At 39.1% G+C, this 22,359-nt stretch overlaps 2 protein-coding genes across 3 annotated transcripts in view; both read left to right on the top strand.

Moving 5' to 3' along the window:
- The window catches only part of chrnb1 (cholinergic receptor, nicotinic, beta 1 (muscle)), a 24,801-nt gene extending 19,977 nt beyond the window's left edge, over window positions 1-4,824 (top strand). For both annotated transcript variants that reach the window (XM_013915143.1, XM_013915142.1), the window contains 2 exons: window positions 3,364-3,511; window positions 4,047-4,824. In XM_013915143.1, the coding sequence (XP_013770597.1) occupies window positions 3,364-3,511; window positions 4,047-4,193 (295 nt within the window). In that variant the 3' untranslated portion in view covers window positions 4,194-4,824. The remainder of the gene's footprint in view (window positions 1-3,363; window positions 3,512-4,046) is intronic.
- A 7,625-nt stretch (window positions 4,825-12,449) lies between these two features.
- The window catches only part of chrnb1l (cholinergic receptor, nicotinic, beta 1 (muscle) like), a 12,225-nt gene continuing 2,315 nt past the window's right edge, over window positions 12,450-22,359 (top strand). The window contains exons 1-8 of the mRNA XM_005750039.1: window positions 12,450-12,611; window positions 14,077-14,121; window positions 14,502-14,611; window positions 14,966-15,074; window positions 15,192-15,339; window positions 15,746-15,931; window positions 16,508-16,731; window positions 18,105-18,283. Of these exons, the coding sequence (XP_005750096.1) occupies window positions 12,450-12,611; window positions 14,077-14,121; window positions 14,502-14,611; window positions 14,966-15,074; window positions 15,192-15,339; window positions 15,746-15,931; window positions 16,508-16,731; window positions 18,105-18,283 (1,163 nt within the window). The remainder of the gene's footprint in view (window positions 12,612-14,076; window positions 14,122-14,501; window positions 14,612-14,965; window positions 15,075-15,191; window positions 15,340-15,745; window positions 15,932-16,507; window positions 16,732-18,104; window positions 18,284-22,359) is intronic.

Here is a 22,359-nt window from a genome sequence, read left to right as displayed (position 1 = left end):
CATTGCTCTTAATAAACTTTTATCACATCACATCTGTTCCTTCTCCTCCTGCATCTCCATTTTCATCTACACTGAGAGATCCAGGCAGTTTGTGTGTGTTTGTATTTAAATGCGCTTTACTTCATCCACTATACTTTATGTACTTTTGCTATGCCAAAATATTTTACTAAATGCACTAAAATATCTTCTTTGAAGTCTCATATTGTCACATATTGTATCGATGCCCTTTCTACTGAAGCTTAAACTGTCAAATCATCATTTATGGAGCTGTTGCAAAGAAGGAACAGATTGGCTGTTTAAGATCTCCTTCTGTGAGGTCTTTCTGACCTTTGTTTTATTCAGTGACAGATGTCTGAGCGTCAGTAATGACTACTGCCAAGGTCTTATCTTTATTTAAAGTACTCTGAGATGTTACAATATATATATATATATATAGCTTTATAAACCCAAACACCTCCACTGAAACTCAGTTTGCAGGTTTACGTCAAAAGTTCCACAGAGGGCTGCTGATGATGTTGAGTAAAGAGCTGGATGCAGGCCAGTGTTGCACAATTTGGCAACAAATTGAATTACAGTAACCCCAGTCTCGATCCTTTGTGCATGAAAATTCTTTGACCTTCCTTAAGTAGTTACATAGGGTGGGGACCTGTATGTCTTCCCAATCAGCCATACGACACTGTCAACTAACGTGCATTCCTGCTGCTCTCACAATACACCATGAAGTTTGCTTCACAGTGTAGCTGTCCCTCAATCTCTACTCCTGGGAGAAATTAGATATGTCTAGAGGGAAAGAATCTTTGCTAAAACAATAATGACCCACCCAAATGGACTCTGACACATTAGAGTCACTGTCTAGGTGAATGAACAGTGAGGGGGGGAGGGGCTCTGTTAGAGGAATTTGATGAGACAGCAGTATCTCTCTTGGGTCCACACGTACATTCGCGCGCCTCTCTTAATTGGGTTTAGTGCATGTCTTGGCACCAGACGCAGCCAGTTTTAGTTGAATTAGTCTCCTGAATACTCATTTACTTCTCGCTGATGAAGTGCTGCTTTGAGCCGTACAGGAGGGAAAAGGGAGGAGGGGGTTAAGAGGCCACACTGTGTCTCCCCCTCCCTTTTTCCTTTCTCTCTCAACCTGTTAGGACTTCATCCTTCTTAGGTCACAGATTCTTCACCTGCCACACTCGCAGGGTGAGCAGTGGTGGCAGCTCTGCGTTGCAAACTTCTAATTTCATGCAAAGAATACCAAGCAGCTGTCTCCTCTGTCCTGCCTGAGAGGTTACCACTTTTAACGTTGTGCTACACTGCCCTCTGGTGGATACCTGCCTATCCTGTCAATCTTTTTTGTTTTTTTTTGTTTTTTTGCAATGTTTTTTAAAGGAGGTGTTTAATATTTGAGGTGTTTCATAAGAAAAGCAGCTGCTCTGCAAAGAAGTGCTGCCTTTGTAGAGGTCATTGAATGTCAGGTGAAAATCCATAAAGTTTTAGGCTGGAACTTAAGCAATGCTACTTCTCAGAAAAGCACTTCAGCTGTGATGTGCTTGCATGCTGTATGACTTCGTAAGTTCATAGAAGTATAGGAGGTCTTAGTGTGTCTTTCTGCTGAAGGCAACAAGGACATAATTAATGTGCTATTGTTGAAGGACATGCTGCATGATTCCGTGCAAGAATTATTACCGAAAAATTATGGAATGAGTTATGTAATGTAAATGATCAACTGTGTGAAGCAAGACTATATCAGTGTTCAACAAGAAGTCAGAATTCCATCCTCGTGATGATAACAAGTTGAATTCATAAGAAACGGTCTGATCTGAACGGAGGTTTGTGAAATAGTCACGAAAAAGTAAAATGTTTTTATGTTCATGACAATGAATTGTTAAGTTATGTTTTTTTTTCATGGTATTGAGCACAAATTTGAAAGTAATGCATTCCAGGAGCACACATTTTTGGGGGGTAGAAAAAGAAGGAAAGTGTAAGACTTGTTGTGTTGCTAGTGCGAGAGTGTGCTGACTAACTTAGAAACACGGTCTTTCTCTTGCTTTTAAATCCAGACACACGAGAGCGGACTGATGGAAATAATGCCACAATGCCCATTTTAGTACAATTAACATTTTTGATACTAGACTGACATACTTGCTGTGGTTTGACCAGATGTTAAAGCTGGCTAACATTCATAATTATAGTGCTAGTAGTAACGGGGCATTCACACGTGTACGTTACTTCTTGGCTGGATGGCGGGAGCTCTTGATTTTTAGTTGAGCACATTTACTACCAGATTGTCATAGCAACGGTAACTCATCAATGACAAGGCAGGCTTCAGTTAGCAGTTAGCATGATCTAATCTAACTATATATTACAAATTTTGGTCATATTTAATGACTTGTTTGATCATATTGTTATGGTGCTGATGACGAATTAACTTCTAATAACAGGCTTGTCTGAGGTTATTGGTGAGAGTCATAAAATTTCATGCATTATTTATTCAAAACAATGTTAAATACCCTTTAACAATAAATTACTCGCATCATAAATACATGTATTTAAATATGTAAACTACATATGTATTAATTTGTATGAATATAAAATGTTTTGTAATTGTAAACAATTGTAAAAAAGCATTTTGGATATTTTGTTTTAACTAGTTTGAAAGCAGACATGATAATAACAAAATAAAATAAAATAATAATTGCAAATTATAAAGTTCAATAATAGTGCCTTCGAAGATTGTCTTTTTGCGATGTAACTAACTGACGTAACACATTTTTTACTTTCTATGTTTTGAAAATAAAGAAATGAAAAATAACTTGACCTCTAAAGTTAGAACTGTCACGTTAATACAGTATTTATAGCTGACAGCAGAGTCACACAGGTACACACAACACCTTTCTACTAGCTTCTCCCAATAACTCCTGGCACCCAGTAGCAGCTGACAGTTGGTAACTAAGGGCAACAACTAAACACAGAAACATGCACACACACACACACACACACACACACACACACACACACACACAGAGCAGCTTGGTCAGCATGTGAAGGGCAGCGCCTTGTACAAACTCGCATAGGGGGACCCGGGGAGCTCCTCTGACCTTCTCATTATTCCTCTGTGGTTGACAGTAGAGTGCAAAGGAGACGCGCAGCCCAGCTCATAAAAGCTGAGCTATTTTACAGCTTTTAATTAGCGTGGGCTGACACCTGCTCACACATCGCTACATTCTGCACGCTCGTGTGCATTTGTTGTCTTTGGGTGTTGACACTCTGTCTTTTTCCTGAATCCGTCCAGACATATATATTTACCATCACAATATTTTGTTTATTATTGATACTTTTCTGTAACATTATTATAATTGTGCTGTCATGAAGGTACCAGCCGGATGGCATATGCACAGACCTGAGGAAGTTCATTGATGGCCCCAGTAGCTACCTTGCACTACCTGATGAGCTCAAGTCAGCCATAGAGGCCATCACATACATAGCCGAGGCTCTGCAGGCTGAAAAAGACTATGAAGCGGTAAGTTTGAATGTTTGAGCACGTTTAACCTTCTAAGATCCACAAGGTCACATCTGGAGTGAAGGGCAGGGTTTGATCATTTCGAGCATTCAACAGATAAAGCTTAATCACTGAATATCTAAGTTGTCTTTAGTGATGACCCCTAACCCTAAGCCCTAAACATAAACCAAGCAAAAGTGTTTTTGTAATGCATATCACTTAGAATGACAGTTTTCTTTGTCCCCTAATTGTCAAGATTTGAGATGACATTTTTGAGGAGAACCAACCTATTATCACAGGGTTAGGGTTAGAGCTATCATTTACTTAAACCTTAGAGCATTAATATGTTTATTGTCCTTCCATTTTTTCTTCCTCTCTACTTTTTATCTGAACAACATGGCTTTATTTCTGACGTTTGTACTGTTGTCTTTTTGTCTCTTGTGTCTGTCTGTCTTTTGCCATTTTCCCACTGTTTTCCTTTCCTTATATTCATTTTCTTTCTATCGTACCCATTCTTTCTCTTTTTAATCTCTTGTCTTTCGCTGGCCTCTTTTAGCTGAAAGAAGATTGGCAATATGTGGCAATGGTGGTGGACCGGATGTTCCTGTGGATTTTCGTCGTTTTCACCACTGTGGGCACGCTGGCCATCTTCGCCGATGCTAGCTTCAACCATACCCCTACGGACCCCTTCAAGCCCTTCTGAAGCACAGGGGTGTCTGATTTTCATGAACCATGTTGCTGGAAGTTACGAATCCCTTGATGTACATGTAGAGGAAGACAATTGTAACTGTTAAAATAAGTACAGTTTCCAATGCATTGCCTCATCACAAAACACACAATGCCTTTTTAAATTATAGCTGTACTAGTACTTAAAGGGCCAGTAACTGACAAACCATATGGATTTTATGGTGTTCTTTTTAGATTTGTAGAATTTTAAACTTTTACTGTGTTTGTTAGATTTGGGAGAAAAGCTTTCAAAACCCCAAATTCATATAATGTACTTTGCAAGCCTACGATTAGGGTTATAAGTTAGGACTAAATAAGGTCTATGGTCTAGATAACCCCAACCCTAGCTCCATTCATAGGCAATTACAATATGCAATTTTTGTGTTTATATAATTGCTTTCCAAGTTTTCTCATTATAGAAACAAAGACAATAATCGGACACACAGAAATCAAAAACAGCTGAAAAAAAAAACCCCAAACAGTTTTGGCTTCAACCAAAATAAATGGTTAGGTTTCCACTGTAAGGACTTGGATACCAGAATGTTAACAGGGTTACACTCTGTTGCAGACATGGACACACCCATCATCCTATGGTGAAATTTAGTTAATTTGGGCTTTAGCAGACTCAAAGACGTGACTATAAAGGGGCGATAATTTTCATCGATGCTGACTCTACCTGACTCAACCAGAATTTGTAAAAGAAAACAAAGAAAATAACAATTCTGATGTACATCACATGGAAAACTACTTACATTTCACAAGTCTCCAAACTATTTAGTCAGGGTAGGTTTACCTCAGAAGATTAATCTGGCCCAAACCCTTCTCCTAATTCCAGATGTGTTGCCAGTGACAGTTTGTATGTTAAAATTTTAAAATAATTAAAATAACAAAAAATAATAAATGCATTGATGAAATTGCATGAAATGTAACTACTAAACCAATGTTAGCATACCATACATGCGTATAAATGCTACAATATAAACTACCAGCGTGGGATTTTTTTATTTTGTTATTAGCTGTAGTAGGGTTTGAAGTGTGGCTCCAGGACTGGGTGTTCATATGTGGTGTTAACACATAAACACCAAGACAAACCAGGCCCTATAATGAGCGTGCTGCAAGCCTATGTCAGAATGTGCTGGAGAGTGGCACATGCTTTGCGGTATATTTCTGCAGACACAGTAATCCTCTGCATTTCAGGCATTGGTGTATGTTACGGAGCAGCACACCAACCCCATTCATCTGCTGCACCAACAGCCAATGGAATTCCCAATAATAGAGAAGACTCGTGCCTCTCGGTGCCTCGTTTTGTCTGGACACACGCATGCTGCATGTCCCTTCTACCACACCTGTCCTCTTGGTCTTGTGCTTTCATTTTGCTTTTGTCTTTTAAATAGAGATCTGAGGGGAGAATATCAAAGGCTCCATCTGTTCTCAGAATGCTATCACCTGCCCACCCTGCTATTAATATCCCCACATGTTGGCACTGGTCACCGGACACTACTGCATGGGCTTCCCTGTTATTTCTCTGTGTAAATACACTCTCTCACTGAGATCTATTAGCGCAAGTATTTGGGGGCTGAAATTCTGCCAGTCCACGGCAGCCCACCTTGGCGACAGCACTGATAGCCCCTCAGTATTATAGACCACCATATGTGACGTTATCGCTACACTAGTGGTTGAATTGCACTTGTTCCCTTTCCCGTCTAACACATAACCTTCTATGAAAGAGTAGCTTTGAGAAGCCAGGCTGCACAAAAACAAACACAGAGGTCATTCTGAATGATGTATTCACGCTGAGAATGGCAGCTCAGAGGAGGTCAAGTCAGAGGCATTTTCCCCTCACTTAAGTTTCAATCTGCTGTTGATTTATAGTTTTATGTTTTCACACTGGAAGGGCTCACCAGCATGAGGGAGAGAGGATGGAATGACCCAACTGAGAGGAGAGAAATTTAAAGGCAGAGACAGAGAGTAGGGGATGGAGGAAAGATGAACTTTATGAGGCTTGAAATATAGACATCAGCTTCGTAAAAAGCAACACGAAGGATCAGAGATAGAGCAGAATCCGGAGTTCACTCGGGGGCCTTTGCTTCATCGATCATTACGCTTGTAGTCCTCGCAGCCCTCTATGGCAAAAAACATCCATCTCCATTTTTATACTTTCATCCACATCTTTTCTTGCCTCGAGCTCACATCAAACTCAGAATCAGCAATGCTGAGGTGCTTTTTACTAAGACCTCTCCATCAGTATTGGCATCACCTCCCTGCTCCTGCCAAGAAGTTTGGTAATTCTAGATTTCATCACGCCACAGTATCTGTGAAGCAGAGCCTTTCATTTTCAGCTCCTTAAATCACAGTGTGACTAAAGCCATAGTTTTTATAGGAATTTGTACCTAAAGAACAGACAAACCCCATCACTTGTGCTGTTTAGAAAGATTCTCAAAACAAGTTTATTTCATAATTTAATCAATTTAGGTTTTTTTTTACCAGAACATCAACATTGTTTTAAACAGTAAAAAAAATAATTTTTTTCACTATTTCTATGAACATAAATATAAATAAGCATAGCATTAACTGATGGAGGTCACAAAGTCAAACCCAGTCTACAATCCCTGCAGATCAGCTGATACTGTTCTACGCACCCAACTTTGCAAATCTCATATATTGTAGGGATTAAACTTTAGCCTGTCTATGGTTGCTGTGCCACTGCAAGTTGCTTTGCAGCCCCCCTCCACTCCTGCTCTTCCTCTTCATGTTGTAGCTGACTTAATCAGTGTCAAATCTGTGAATGCCTGCTTTTGTCTGTATCTCTGTGCCACTTCCTTCCTTCTGTGTGGAGATGACCTTTCTAAATGTTGATGGGTTTGTACGCCATGTCACGCAAAAAACGTTGACGCACATGGAAATAGCAATCGTCTTTGACAGGCACGGCCTTGAAATATTGTTTTGGTTTAAAATCATTTTTTATTTTTAAATTGCATAATCGATTTTGCTACTTTTGATTTGTAGAAAAATTAGACAATAAATTCAGTGTTTGTGGTGGTTCGTCACTGTCTCTCTCTTTATATTCAGGATTACTCAAAAAATGGTGGATCTGCGTAAAAGATGGGCTTGGAAGGATTCTATATCAATGCAAGGACACAGACAATATTAAGCTGAAATTAAAAACACTGACCTTCTGGATCCTGGGGCTCAGTTCCTGCATGATATGGATGAAGTTTTGAGTCTTGGTGGATATAAACTGCTCTTATTGGTGTCACACCACTAGGGGGCAGCAGCTGGGAAGTCAAAATTCCACACATAGTGCCTTTAAATTACTGCATTTTTCCCCCCAGGATACTTTTGCACACCTGTTTAAAGGACATAAAATAAAACTTTGATGACAAGCTATTCCTGTAAAACTAATGAGCTTAATAATTTTTTCATTGTCCACCTTTTCAGAAAACTGCTTAATATTTGAAAACCAATTTAACTCAGGGATATAACAGCCAGATGATACCACACACAGCACAGTGCAATGGGTATGACTGCAACAACCCCTAAGGTGGGAGGCTGAAAATGAATATTTAAAGCCTTGAAGGAGGTAGAGAAGATTTGATTTACCAGGGAAGATGAATAGCTGAAGGAATCAAGCAGGCATTAAAAGTTAAGAGAGCCAGAGAAGCCACCTACAGCATGACCCACGTCAGCTTTACAGCACCACCAATCATCCTTCGCCTACCGACAACCCCCCAATCAACTTCCCAAAAATATCTCCATTGTCATAACCCACAGCACATAGCCATACCACCCCCTCCACTTCCTCTTACTCCCACACACAATCCCCGCAGTGCTAACCTCAGATTGGTGAGCACCAACAGGTGCCTGTCCCTCAGAGTTCCTAGTACAAGCGCACCCCCCCCAGCACATCCATCCAATCAGGTCATGGTTTCACCCAGAGAGTCATGGCCACAAAAGAGACGAAAGGACAGGAGACAGGGTCGTTAGCTGAAGAGCGTGTGCCGTTCGGGGTGTTAACTAGCTGTAACCCAGCTGGAGCAGGGCACTGATTTTCCTGAGCTTTTAGGGGGTGACCATTCACCTTGTATCCAGGTGAAGGTGGGACGTGACTGGCTGTGGCCGCTAGAAGAGCCTTTGGTTGGCTAACAAAGAGTCCAGAAGATGATATGATTGCCATTATTGGACAAATGAAGATGTACCTGAGCACTAGCATGAGGATGAATACCTTTCTCTTCGTGTGTGGCTGCCTTTGCCTTACTTTCACTGGTAAGGACGTATTTAGGAATGCCAGTGTGTGACACTAGTTTTCATGGTTTGAGGATGTTTAAAAATAGATTTTAAGATGAATCATGCTAAGCTGATTAAATGTCGCGTAATCTGGCCACATAAATCTGGCTGATGAGCATTCCTGGAACTAATAGCAGCATGTTTACTAATAAGTATTTTCAGAAGAGAGACATGATGTTTCTCTTCCATCTAAATCAAAACCTACATAGTGAAATGTTCATTATACTAAAAAAACAAAACAAAGGAACAACATTAAAAAATGGAAAACTGCCGTTAACTTTTAACTTCAACTAAAAACAAACAACCATGGTTGCTGGTGACCTGCGGTGCAGTGTTCCTATTCGTCTATGTGTCCTAACTGCTAACTATTTCCTGGTGGGATCGAAGGGAATCTGTTTTCACGTGGAGGAATCGAGGCATAATTTGAATCAGACAGCTCCAGTCAAATCAGATAACACACAAGTATCTCACATCCACAACTTCACCCTGTCACTCCAGTTAAATTGCTATTGATTCCATCTCCTGGTTTTTTTCTTGATGTTCTTTTTTTTAATTCCCCCATTTTTGAGTGGGAAAGGCTAGGCGTTAAAATCATGATTAAAATTGATTTAACCAGGTTCAGCTCAAGGTCAGTTTCATTTATATAGTGCCAATTCACAACAGCAGTTCCCTCAAGGCGCTTCCTATAGTAAGGTAAAGACCCTACAATAACCTTGACCTCCTGACACCATAATGTGAGTGAAAAGCAAAAGAAATAAATGAATGACAAAAAAAAAACAAGCTGCACAGGTGAATTCCACCATGATTGTGGCCATTTCTTGACCTTTTGTCATACAGCCAGTGAGAATTTACAGGTATGTTTCACCAGTGATTAAACTGCAGTCCCAGGGGAACAAAGCCTGTATTTTATGTCCTTCCACAGATGTTGTCCACTTGAAAACAAGAGTGGCCTCCTTCTTCTCCTCTGGAACATATAATGAATCACATTAACACATCATTGTTCGTTAATCAGAATCTAATTTTGTCCCCGATGGAGCTGGTATCTCAGCCATCCCTTTGATCCTATTCCCTTACTACATATCAATTACATTAGCTCAGTCACCTTTGCTACCCATCGTACACCACCAGCACCTGCCCTGCCTCTCCTGCGTGTCCCGTCTGTCCTCTGTCTTTGCCACATGCTGTTTAATCGCATATTTGGAAAGAAAGAGTCCCTAATGCTGAGCTTTCTGTGATACATGACTTCTAAGACATTGTCTTTTTAAAACATTATAACTTGACAGAGATTAAATGACAATAATAATAATAATAATAATAATAATAATAATAGTAATAATAATGTCTAAGTACAATTCTACTGATGCAGTTAATTTACAGTACTGCGCAAACGTTTTGAGCCGCCCCTAATTTCTTTATATTTTTGCTTTCAAGAACCAAACCTATAAAAACTTTATTTTTTACATATCTTCTCCTTTCTAGTGGAAAGTTTAACATGGCTTTATCTGTGTTTCTTTTGGTTTGGTTTGTTTTTTCCCTCAGAACAATTCTTTTGGCATTTAAGAAACTGATGTTGATTAATATTTCTTCGTGTTTATCATAATTGTCTCCTCACGGACACAAACTAAGAACAAAACAGCTTTGGGTTGAGCGAAATCTCCTTTATGTGTGTTAATCTGACACATGCATTCATGTCTTGGTTTGAGCTCCAGCATAGGCTGATTTCCAGTTTTCAAATATCCTTTCTTTTCAACAGATGTTGGATACAGTATAACAGTATAACAGTAAATAAATTAAGTTGATTACAAATTTTAATTTATGCCTCGGTTCATTAAGTATACAGTATTTGTAAAACTTGTGTAATGTGTTTGTATGATGACATTATAGATTTCATTACTAATTTAGGTGCCTGGGCACAAGTATACAAGAAGTACACATCATGACATGCATATACAAATCAAGATCCTACACCTTCAGCTTAGATTTGCGTTGACAGTTTTAGACACTTTCTGCAAACTTTACCTGGAGATCTGTGACGGCATTGAAATGTTTGAACAAATCAATGCATTTCTTTTAGTTAGTTAGTTTTAAGCCGTGCCATGTTCTGTCCTACACATTATTGAAAAGAACAACACAAGTAGAAGGATGGATTTCCTAAAAAGCATAGTTAAAAATATGATTGTCATGGTCCTGGGTCTCTGACCCAGCGTTTGTGCTGCCTACCTGTGGAGTCTATCATGTCTTGTTATGTATGTTCAGTTCTGTCCCTCGTTCTCTTGCCGTCACTCTGTGTCTCCATGTCTTGTCTTGCTCCCTCGTTCCCCAGTTCCCTGTAGTTAGTCAGTCTGAATCTCAGTGTGTTTCTCATGCTTCCTGTTTTATTTTGACAGTGTGCTTCATCCTCATGAAGTAAAACTGATGGTTCATGGTTTGCTTCACTCGCCTGTTAGATTATTATCCAGCTGTGTTTCCCAGGTGTTTCCACTCTGCCTTGATTCCCTGTGTTTATACTGTCTGCATTTCCTTGTGTGTTTTGTCGTGCTCTCCCTCATTCCCTGGCTGTGTGTTCTGCCTGTGTGTTAGTTTGACTCCTAGCATATTCCCGGTTTAAGTTTGTATTCTGTAATTCCAGGAATAAAGTTGTGTTTCGGGGCCTATCCTGCCTTATCTCACACTGCTGTTATGTCTTTGGCCCCTTTATAATCATAAACTTTAGATCTATCACTTTTATTTGCTCATGTAAATCGACCATATCTCACAAATGCAGTATTGATATTCAGAATAATTGTAAATTCTAACTAATAATAATAAGTAGCCTGCTGATACGTGTTTGAGTATGAACAACATAACAGAGCAGCGGTCTGTCCACAATATAGATTAGATGATATTTTTAGCGTAGCTAATCTCAGTGGGAACTGAACCTCACACCACTGCAGGCCTGACTCAGTGATTCCTGAAGAGCAAACATGCTGTGGTTTGGTGTCAGTGACTCAAATCCACAAATCAACATGTGACTTGCTTGTGTTGAACTTTATCTCACTCACATACACTAAGAATTGTTCAAGTCTTTCGCTTTTTTTTTAGTCAATTAAACCTTACTTCTATAGCACCTTTGAACATGCCAAAAGTATGCAAGTGACTGACAATCTAACAAACGTAAAACTTTTAAGTGGTAATAGATCTAAGGTCAATGTTTTATTTTAATTTGTAATAAAATAGGCTATACAACATTTACATGCATTTATAGACATTATACTAATTCCCAGCTCTGCTGTTTTGTAAGATTCACAGTTGAAACTAGTGGATGAGAGACAGAGCTGTTGGCACACAGAGATCACTTAAACACACACTGACATCATTATTTGAGACTTGTCCAGGTTTGATATGAGGATCTATCACTGTAGTTATGTGACAGAACAGAATGATAACTTTAGAACGTAGATGAAAAAGTCCGGTCATCTTCTTCTAATGTAAAGTAAAGAGCTCAGATTTCTGCATCTTCTGCTTGCTAATACTAGAGTAAAACACAAATCTGGAAGATGCAAAAACATGGATGAGGCATTTCTAATTTTCTACAACTATTTAACTGTAGTAGCCTGCACAGTTACTACAGTTGCATAGTTAAATATGAAACAACAGGCCTGATGACGGACTCTTTAAGGGCATTGGTGAGATAACTGCCATCTATGCCACTGCAGAATTTTCATTTGTGACTCCAGTGCCATTTCTTTTTTTGTGATTTCATGTATAAAATGCAAAATTTCACATTGAAAGATCTATTTGTTTTATAGGATCTCTAAGGCCTTGCTGTCTCTCTTTATTTTACCACTTCTTCCCTTCACCAGATTTTCATCCTTCCTTTTTCTTTGTTGCATTTTTGTTCTTAATATCACTGCTGTTCCTTTTGCAGATGTTTTTTTTGTTTTTTTTATCATTTTCTCTTCATTATACTATGTGTCTGCATTCATGCCTTCATGCAGGAGCCTCTGAAACAGAGAGAAGGCTTCATCAGAAGCTATTTGAAAACTACAACATGAAAGTGAGACCAGCTCGTTACTGGGAGGATAAGGTGACGGTGCGGGTGGGGATGACCCTCTCTCAGCTTGTCAGCTTGGTAAATGAACAACATAAACATAAATATTCCCTCAGACATGCAAACAAAATATTCTACATCCTACCAGTTAAGGATTCTGGATAGGGCTGGCTTTATATGTACCAGTTTAAACTAAAATTTTAGCTATTTCAAATCCAAAAATATTACAGCACAATAAATGAAATGCCAAATCCCTTTCTTAATCTGTAACAAGACTATCCAAACTTACTTGGCCCTACGTGATCTCTCAAATGAAGAAATCACTTAAATGGAAACTCTGACAAAATGAAGTAAGATAAAAGATCTCAAACAGCAGCACAACATGCCAGGATCTAATGAAACCATTGACATACAAAGTCGTTGACATCAAAGCCATTTCTAACTGGTTGGCCTAACAAAATTACTCCAAGACCATACTGACAACTCATCAAAGAGATCACAAAAGAACCCAGAACAGTATCTGAAGACCTGCAGGCCTTACTTGTCATATTTAAGTTTAGTGTTCATGTTTCAACAATAGGAAAGTGAATGAGCAAAAATTGGCATCCAGGGAGAGTTCTGAGGAGACAACAACCACTGCTGACCAAAAACAACAACAACAACGACACCACAGGCTCATCTCACATTGTCCTTGAAACATATTTTCTGTAGACTGACGAGACAAAAATGGAACTTGAAGGTCTGAGTCTAGTTACATCTGTTGTAAGATTAACAGAATTCATGAAAAGAATCGTACCAATAGTCAAACATGGTAGTGGTAAAGTGATGGTCCAGGGCTGCTTCAGGGCTTGGATGACTTGCTGTAATTGGTGGAACAATGTCCAATGCTGAAGCATATTTGAGGATAATGATCCAGAATACATCCAAGTCCAACTCTGACTGGCTCAAAGAAAGCAGTCTGAACTTATTTCCAATTAAGATGCTTTTGAAAGACTTTAAACTTGCCATGCATTGTTTGAAAACCCTCTACTGTGGCCAAATCAAAACAATTCTGCAAAGAAGAGTGGTTTAAATTTCTACACAGTGTTGCGAAAGACTCTTTGCCAGTTATCACAAACGCTTGATTGCAGTTCATGCTGCTGAGGAGGGCACAACCAGTAATTAGATTTAAGGGGCAATTACTTTTCTTTACATAGCACCGGGTAAAACTACAATTTGTATTTATTTTCTTTATCTAATAATATAATTATTTTAATGATTGGAAATATGTAACTGTGAAAAAAAATATGCTAAAGAAAGGAAGGAAACAATTACTTCATCGCATTGTATGCTTCTACACCATGTCTAAAATACATTCCCACTCTATCTTTTACCTAAAATGTAATTTGATTGCTGAGTTTGAATAGAACCAGGATCACACTCATCTGTCTCGATTAGTTTCAATAGAGGAGGTCTGAAAGTAATGGTACTGTCATACACAACAAGATATGGTGGCATCACTAATGTACGTACGTCCACCCCTCTCCCTGTTATTATCCCACTGCAGAATGAGAAGAACGGCGAGATGACGACTAACGTGTTCATGAATCTGGTATGAGCATGAAAACATTCATCTTCATTAGTGAGCCTTGCTCTGACGCCTCTCTCCTGTGCTCCTTCGCTCTGCCCTCAAACGGACTTGTCACTTTTCATAACTACAAATTATTTCATGTTTTATCTCTCTTTTTCTCTGACTCACTGTCTCAGTTCACTCCCTCGCCCTCGCTGATTAGATTTCAGGATGGCTGCTCTGTTTGTGACAGTATGTGTGCTTGATTGTGAATGTTTATGTCAGTGGGATTAAATGACTTGCCAAACGCTGGAGAATCAAAGATGGGAATGACAGGGACATCACCTGTTGTCTGTTCAGCTGTTCACTCTTTTTCTTTTTCGTGATTCACTTTGCCTTTCTCCTTTTGTTCATCCTTGCAGGAATGGACAGACTACAGGCTGTCCTGGAACCCAGCTGAATATGACGACATTAATGTTCTGAGAATTCCTCCCAACAAGGTGTGGCGACCTGACATCTACCTCATAAACAAGTGAGTGTCCTGACTGCACTCACACTTACAACATCTTGCATCATGACTAACAGAGTGCCTGCTCTAAAGACGAGGTTGGTCCACCACATTTGGCCAAGACTTAGAATATTTCAAGTAGTGAGTAGTACTGCCAATTCATGTTTCTTCTTGGATGATTTATAATAAGTTCAATGATCCCCTGACTTCCTGTCAAGATGAACTTTTTAATTTGTCTATTTGGATTATAATCAAAACAATCATAGTATTTGTTTGGACACGCCACATCGTGTCAGATTGATCAGCACCAACATTTGTTTGATGCTGTGATAGGATAGATACTTTGTCTCAATAAATGTCACGTTTCTCTTCCTTCAGTAATGACGGCCAGTTTGATGTGGCTCTGTACGTCAATGTCTTGATTTACAGTGACGGCACTGTTAACTGGCTTCCACCCGCCATCTACCGCAGTTCCTGCTCTATAGAGGTACAGTCTAAGCTTGTTTCCATTGAAACAGTACCAGTGCATAGACGGTTCCTCCTTGGAGCTTTTTTGAGAGTCATCTTCAAAATGATATGTTGACTTTCATTTAACAATCTATAGGTGGCGTACTTCCCATTTGACTGGCAAAACTGCAGCATGATTTTCCGCTCGTACACCTATGATTCCTCTGAGGTTGACCTGCAATACTTTCTGGATGATGACGGCAAAGAGATCCAAGAGATTGTAATAGATGAGAACGCTTTCACTGGTTGGTGCACATAGTGATGCTTTTCAGTATTTGTCCTGTTTTTGTGAACCTTTACGTCAGGGGTGTCGAACTCCAGGCCTCGAGGGCTGGTGTCCTGCAGATTTTAGATCTCCCCCTGGGTCAACACACCTGAATCACATGATGAGTTTATTTCTAGGCCTCTGGAGAAATTCAAGACATGTTGAGGAGGTCATTTAACCATTTGAATCAGCTGTGTTGGATCAAGGACACATCTAAAACCTGCAGGACACCGGCCCTCGAGGCCTGGAGTTTGACACCTGTGCTTTACGTGTTCTGTACGTACATTTTTTTAAGTGGCTTCATTTTTTATTTACCAGACTGTGTCTGATTTAGAATAAATCCTCTTTACATTTAACTTCTTCTCCTTGCGCCTCACCTTGGACAGAGAATGGTGAATGGGCCATTTGTCACAAACCAACAAGAAAGAACGTTAAGGAGGACCTGTATGAGGACATCACCTTCTATCTCATCATAGAGAGGAAGCCTCTTTTCTACATCATCAACATCATTGTGCCCTGTATCCTCACCAGCGTGTTGGCTATATTTGTCTTCTACCTGCCTCCTGGAGCAGGTCAGCACATGTGACATGTTGTGACATTATGACTACACATCATTGCCAAGAGCAAGCATAGGAAGTGAAACACTGCCTAATCTCATGACAACAAGCATGTGTCTAATTTGAGCTGCTCTGTAAGTCAGGGCGACCTTTAAAGAACTGTATTGATCTACAATACATTGAAGGTGAATGATGGATCACTGTTATTAACTGTCGTTTTGCAGACACATTTCATAATAATGCTTCACTGCCAATGAAAAAACAAACAAAACAGCAGAACATATTCAACGGAAAGCTTCAGGGTTTTTACAAGTGTATAACAAACCTAGCAGGCTGCTCGGCCTAAGATACCACTGACTAAAAGATAGCAGTTTGATATAGTACCTCAGTGTATAACCAGATTAGAGCCAATTGCTAAACCCTGAAATTGATGGAAATCAGCCTGAGTCTGATAAATATCAGCAAGTCTCTTGATAGCAAGTTCCTTAATGTCTTGAATTCTGCTCTTGTTAGTATAACACTGTCTACAGACAAAATGTTTTCTACCTTACTGTCATAATTAATTTGTCAACTTGTCCCTTTTCTTTACAGGAGAGAAAATGACTCTTTCCATTTCCGTCCTCATTGCTCTGACTGTCTTCATGTTGCTGCTGGCTGACAGGGTCCCAGAGACTTCCCTCGGCATCCCAATTATTGTCAACTACGTCATGTTCACTATGATCTTGGTGACCTTCTCTGTCATCCTAAGTGTGGTAGTCCTCAACCTGCATCACCGAACACCTAGCACACACATCATGCCAAGCTGGGTCCGAAAGGTATTTAATAATCATCTAAAATGTTTATGTAAGAATTTGAAATCATGGATCACATATAATTTTTTTTATGAATATACTTAAACTTTGAGGATATCATAAAGGTTACTTTATATGTAATTTAACTGTCCTGTGATGTCAGTTTCTCAGGTGCAGCAATGTGTTTTGTGTTCCTGACCCAGGGCATGTTTAGTTACAGTCTTACAGGTCATGGTTCAATGAGAATATATTTTTACAAAAAAACGTGAATCATTTTTTTAAAAGTACGCTGGAAAGACCTATATATAAAATATAATCGTTTTTCATGACACCGATTATTAAAAAAACCTCTTTAACATTATTATTTTTTTATGGGATAATAATAACTGTCACCGTATCTGTCTCCCATCTGACAGCACTCATTATGAAATGGGAGAAAATACTGAGTCTCCAGAGACGTTGTAGTACACAATATACTGTAGATCATTTCACACCAGAATGGGTCAATTTGACAGCCAACATAACAGGAGGGTTAAGAAGACTTTGTCTTTATTTTTCTCTAACTGTAAGCTCACATTTACACTGCTGGGCCATCTGTGACTGCCCTAGCCCCGCCCAACCCTAATTTTAGCCAATCAGAATATTTCATTTGTGTTTTTAGCAAATTGTTCTTTCAAGTCTTGCAAACAGACAACAAAAAACAACTTTTCACATTTTCCCCCCAGAAGTAGTTCTTTTGTCTTTCTCCCAAAAAATACTGGGTTAATTTTCCTAAATATGATGCCTTAAACTTTAGAGCGTTAATATTATCAAAAAACGCAGAGGGGTGTATAGTGTTAATCTATTATTATACACATGAAATGTGATTGATAATTAATGAATAAAGGTTCATTATGTTTAACTGCATTACCAGAATAGCAGAACAGCAGAATAAGCAGGTGAGAATTTACTAAACCACGTTCCACAGATTCATTAAAAAGGGTTTTGTGCACATTATAATTCTATAATTTGAAAGTATGTAAGCATATGATAAAAATACAAAGGTCAGTATGAAATTTGGTTGGATAGGACATAAAAATGCACCACTTACAGATGGCAAAAATGGATACGATTGAATGAGTGTTGACATTCAAAGTTAACAATCTAATAGCAATTAGCTTCTGAATTTTTGCTGACTCTTATGATTAGGCACTTTGCAAAAGTGTGTTAAATTAAGTAGTTGTTGATTGTAGTTTGTCTGAATTCATTGTTTGAAAAGTGACATTACATGTAAAGCCACAGAGTAAAACAGATACCTTCTATAAAGTTGCAATTTATGCTTGGGTTAAGTTGGGTCAGCTTGAAACAAAAGTACAAACCTCTGTGAAACCACTGAATTCCTCCATTTGATTTTTCAGGTGTTCATACATTTCCTGCCTAAATACATTGGCATGATGAGGCCAAAACCAGAGGAACCCTTTTTGGAAGAGGAATCTTCTGATGACACACCTATTCAAAGCTACAATGGGCGACAGCCGGGAGGAGAGTATTTCATTCGCAAGATCAACCCTGATCTTGTCTTACCTTGGCGAGGCAGGTATGACAAAGAAAAAAAGCAATCTATTAGAGGTGTGACTGTGTCTGAATGAAATTGTATGAATATCCAAAAATATCTACTTCATTTTCTTCGTATTAATAATTCACAAAAGCTTTGTTGATCTATTTGTAACCTTCCTTGACAATCGCTGAGCCAATATACTTCAAACAAGCAGTTGGCTTGTTGTCATTTTGATTAGCTCCTCTCAGATCTCAGATTTTGTGCAGAAATCATGTGGATACTGCCTGCTCTGGTGTTTGTGGAAGAAGCTTAACTCTAACCCACATATATATAAATGTACAGGTATGGCTGTAAGGCTCTCTCTGAATCAAAATGTACTGACATTGATCCTCAACCTCAACCCCGACTCCATTCTGACAGCAACCAAAACGTACTTTTGGGAAGAATATGAACATATTTTGATGGGTGCCAGTTAGAATTAATATTTTCTGTTTCCCTGAAAACCAACATTTAAGTGAATTGTTTTTAATATAAGTTTAAAAAAAAGACATATTGCACCAGAATAGGGTTAGGGTTGAATGCCACAGGTTGAGCAAACAAAAAACATCACAACTATAAAGGTGAAACCTTTCCCCAACCCTAAGCTAAATTCTAACTTTAACTATTAAAACAAGTCTTAACCAGCGAATAGGTCTGTGAATGGTTGTGAAAAAAATGAGCGGGCAGTTTTTTTTCAAGGCATTAAATAACTAAGAAATAGAAATAAGTGGAGTTTGTGTTATGCACATCAGCAAAGTTGGTAAGACAGACTCCACACAAAGTTTTCCACTAGCAGAAAACTTTTACAAATATTCATTTTTCTTCAGGCAAAAATGTAACATGTTTGATGGGATTAAATGTATTGGTTTATATCATCAAATAAAGACAGACTGCCAAAAAGTTCTAGCGCCTGTCACGAATATTAAGAACCACAGAGCTGAAGTATTGACCCTGAGGCTAATTCATCCTGATTCAGCCTCTTTCTAAGCTGAGATGTGCAGATCCTGATGGGGAAAGCTATTTCTATTAACATTAATAAAAGCCAGTGTGGGCATGAATCTCCTTTGTAGAGTGTGCCAAAGTGTGAATGTTGGATCTGGTGCCAGATCAGCTATTATAGTAAAGTACACTGTGTGCTGGAGTTGGCAGAGTTATAGCCATCATTGCAGAAGCTCAGAGGATCTGTCAAGGCTGCAACAGTAAACACATCTCCTTGAGCCTTCTGATATCATATCTAATAAGATTGTGTTAAAGGTGTTTTTAAGAATTGAATTGTCGTACTAATTCAGAATGTATTGGATGCTTCAAAGGCATGCCTGAAATGCAGAATATATATTCAAATCTCCACAAGTTGGATTATAACATTATAACAATCTCGTTAAAATGACATTAACGCCATAACCGCATTGTGCAGCAAATCTCCGTTAGCGAGTTAGCGCAGATCGTCCTGTGCGTGGGGCTGCACAGCATTAACGTGTTAACAAGCTAACTGCGCTAACACGTTGACGCCGTACAGCCCCACGCACTCGCTAGCAGTGATTTGCCGCGTTAATGCGGTTACGGCGTTAATTTTAACAGCAATAAACATTATATGTTACAGAATCAAAATACAAATTTGTTTTTTTATTGATGCTGCAGGGGTGATATAGGGTATTATTGTAGTATTGTAGGGTTAAACTTACAACATAAGTTGTAAGTTACCTTGAGGCAACTGTTGTTGTGATTTGGTGCCATACAAATGAGTTGAGACTGAGATTCCACTAATCTGGTCCGCTTCTGTAGTCCTGACTGAAACATTATAATACCTATTACCACTGATGAACTGCAGAACGTGCAATGATAATCATGGTCAGATGATGAATTTGAGCAAGTTTTGGTAATTATTTTATGTTTTCTGAAATGCATCAACAGTTCAATCCAGATGCTCAGCTTACTGTTTTAATAAAATGACTAGAATGTGCGTGTGCATGTTAAAGCCGTGTCATAATGCAGTTTTAGGGTTGTTCATGTTTTGCTTCATACTGTCATTGGTAGTAGTTAAGAATGGGTGAGATAAGCTACTCAAGATAACCAGAAAGAGTGTAGTTGCTTAGAAACATGATGTCTTTATGTTACCTGCTTCATTCTGGCTAATCAGCTGGTACCTTGCCTCGTGGGTCTTGCCTCATAACCAGCTTCACAGTCCCATGAATGAGATCTTGTGCTGGACAGCTCTCATCCTGTTCCAAAAGCATCACATTCAGCCCCAGCTAAGCCCCACACCCACATCCACAGTCGCCAGCCACTAAGCCTCTGTTTAGGTTTGGCATTAGGGGGTAATCCCACAGAAAGGAGCTCGAGGGACAGTGAAGAATAGATGAGTGGAAGGGAAAGCTGGTGCTGAGTGATAGAGGCATAGGAGGCTTTTGTCGTGTTAGATGTGGGAGAGATGGTGGCTGTGCTATCATAGAAATACAGACATGATTCATCTATATGTCTGTTGCCTCATCCGGTTCTGTGAAAAATGAGGCAACACACTGTAACTTGATTTCACTTATCAGTTGACTATCAGACTTGTTGCTTATAAGAATTTTTTTGAATAAGAATTTTGTGGATGTTTGGTGTTATGAGACAACTTTATACTATTCCAAACTCTGTGTGCTTGTTATAAAGTGCATACATGTTCAAAAGTTGATTCTGTTCATCTGGACGTAGCGTTTTGTGGGAGAAAAGTTTCGTCACTCATCCAAGTGACATCTTCAGTCTCAGCTGACTGCAGGTTTCCCCAAATCTTATAAACAGCACATTTGCATAATGACTGAAACCAGCCCACTGAGGGAACAATGGGCTGGGAGGTCAGTTCCTTAATCTTAATTATGCAAATTCTCATGACCATTGATCAACAACCACTGATCAATGGCCATGAGTACCATTCACAGAGACTATACATATGCATACATATATGCATACATGTTCTATTCCCACATCTTGAAGCAAGCATGCAGTTTGGGCAAATTTCTTTTATTTTGTTTTTTATGTTTTTTCCCCTCTAATAAGAGTTAAACTCAATATAGATATATTTACATGATGGTATAGTTACAGTCCCAATGTACAGTACATACATGTGCCTGTGTGTGTTTGTCACAGTGAGGACTCCGTGAATCTGTGGTAATGAATACAAGCTGTGGAATGTGGGTGGCGTGTGGACCACTACTTACCACACACACGCACACACACACACGCACACACACGCACGCACACACACACACACGCACACACGCACACACACGGATGCATACACCAGCACCAGCCTTCCTATGGGAGTTGATTCATTTTTACTGTCCTATCCATCTGTTGTCATGCTGTCTTTCTGTAACACGTCCTGCTTCCTTACTGACGCCGTCCTCATTCGGGTGCTAGTTATCGACTCTCACACTGAACAACTATAGACCATATACATAGACTGCAGATATGTAGTGATGGTGCCAGTGTGACAGGTGCACTGTGGTGCCCAGCCAGCCTGTTACATGATATGCATCCATGATATCTACATGTTTTCATATAATGAAGAATGAAAACAATGTGAATCTAGTGGGTGCAAAGAAAAGTTGGAGTACAGCGTAACTGTTCTCAAAAGAAAGGTATGAACTCTCTCCACCATTTTCCATCCCCAAATTTAATAAGTGGGATGAAAGGCATGGATACATCACACTCAAATAGAAATGCTTTATTTAATACAAAGGATGTGCAAAATACAGGTGACAATCTTAATTTTATAGACATAGATAGATTGCATAAATCCCTCAAATTTGTCATTTCATAATCTAGTCTTTTGGTTTAATTATGAAGTTTAGTTTGTTACGAAGCAAGTGAGTTACAGAGCAGAAGAAAGAAGAAAGATCCTGCCTGGGTCTCAGTATAATTTGGTGGTTTGACCCTTATGCCGAATGGCTGTAACAGCGGTTTGACTCTTCCCTGGTCCATTTCCTGCATGTTATTCCGTCTGTCTGTTCGACCGTCCTATCACAAAAATAAAAGAGGCCTAATATAAATATAAAGATTGTGTCAGCACATGTGTTTCGCTTCATGGAACAGCT

The sequence above is a fragment of the Pundamilia nyererei genome, unplaced genomic scaffold, assembly GCF_000239375.1.
Source record: "Pundamilia nyererei isolate P.nyererei 1_Seehausen unplaced genomic scaffold, PunNye1.0 scaffold00260, whole genome shotgun sequence".
Classification (NCBI taxonomy): domain Eukaryota; kingdom Metazoa; phylum Chordata; class Actinopteri; order Cichliformes; family Cichlidae; genus Pundamilia; species Pundamilia nyererei.
Note: the sequence above shows the minus strand (reverse complement) of the source record. Positions and strands in the feature narration are given on the sequence as shown.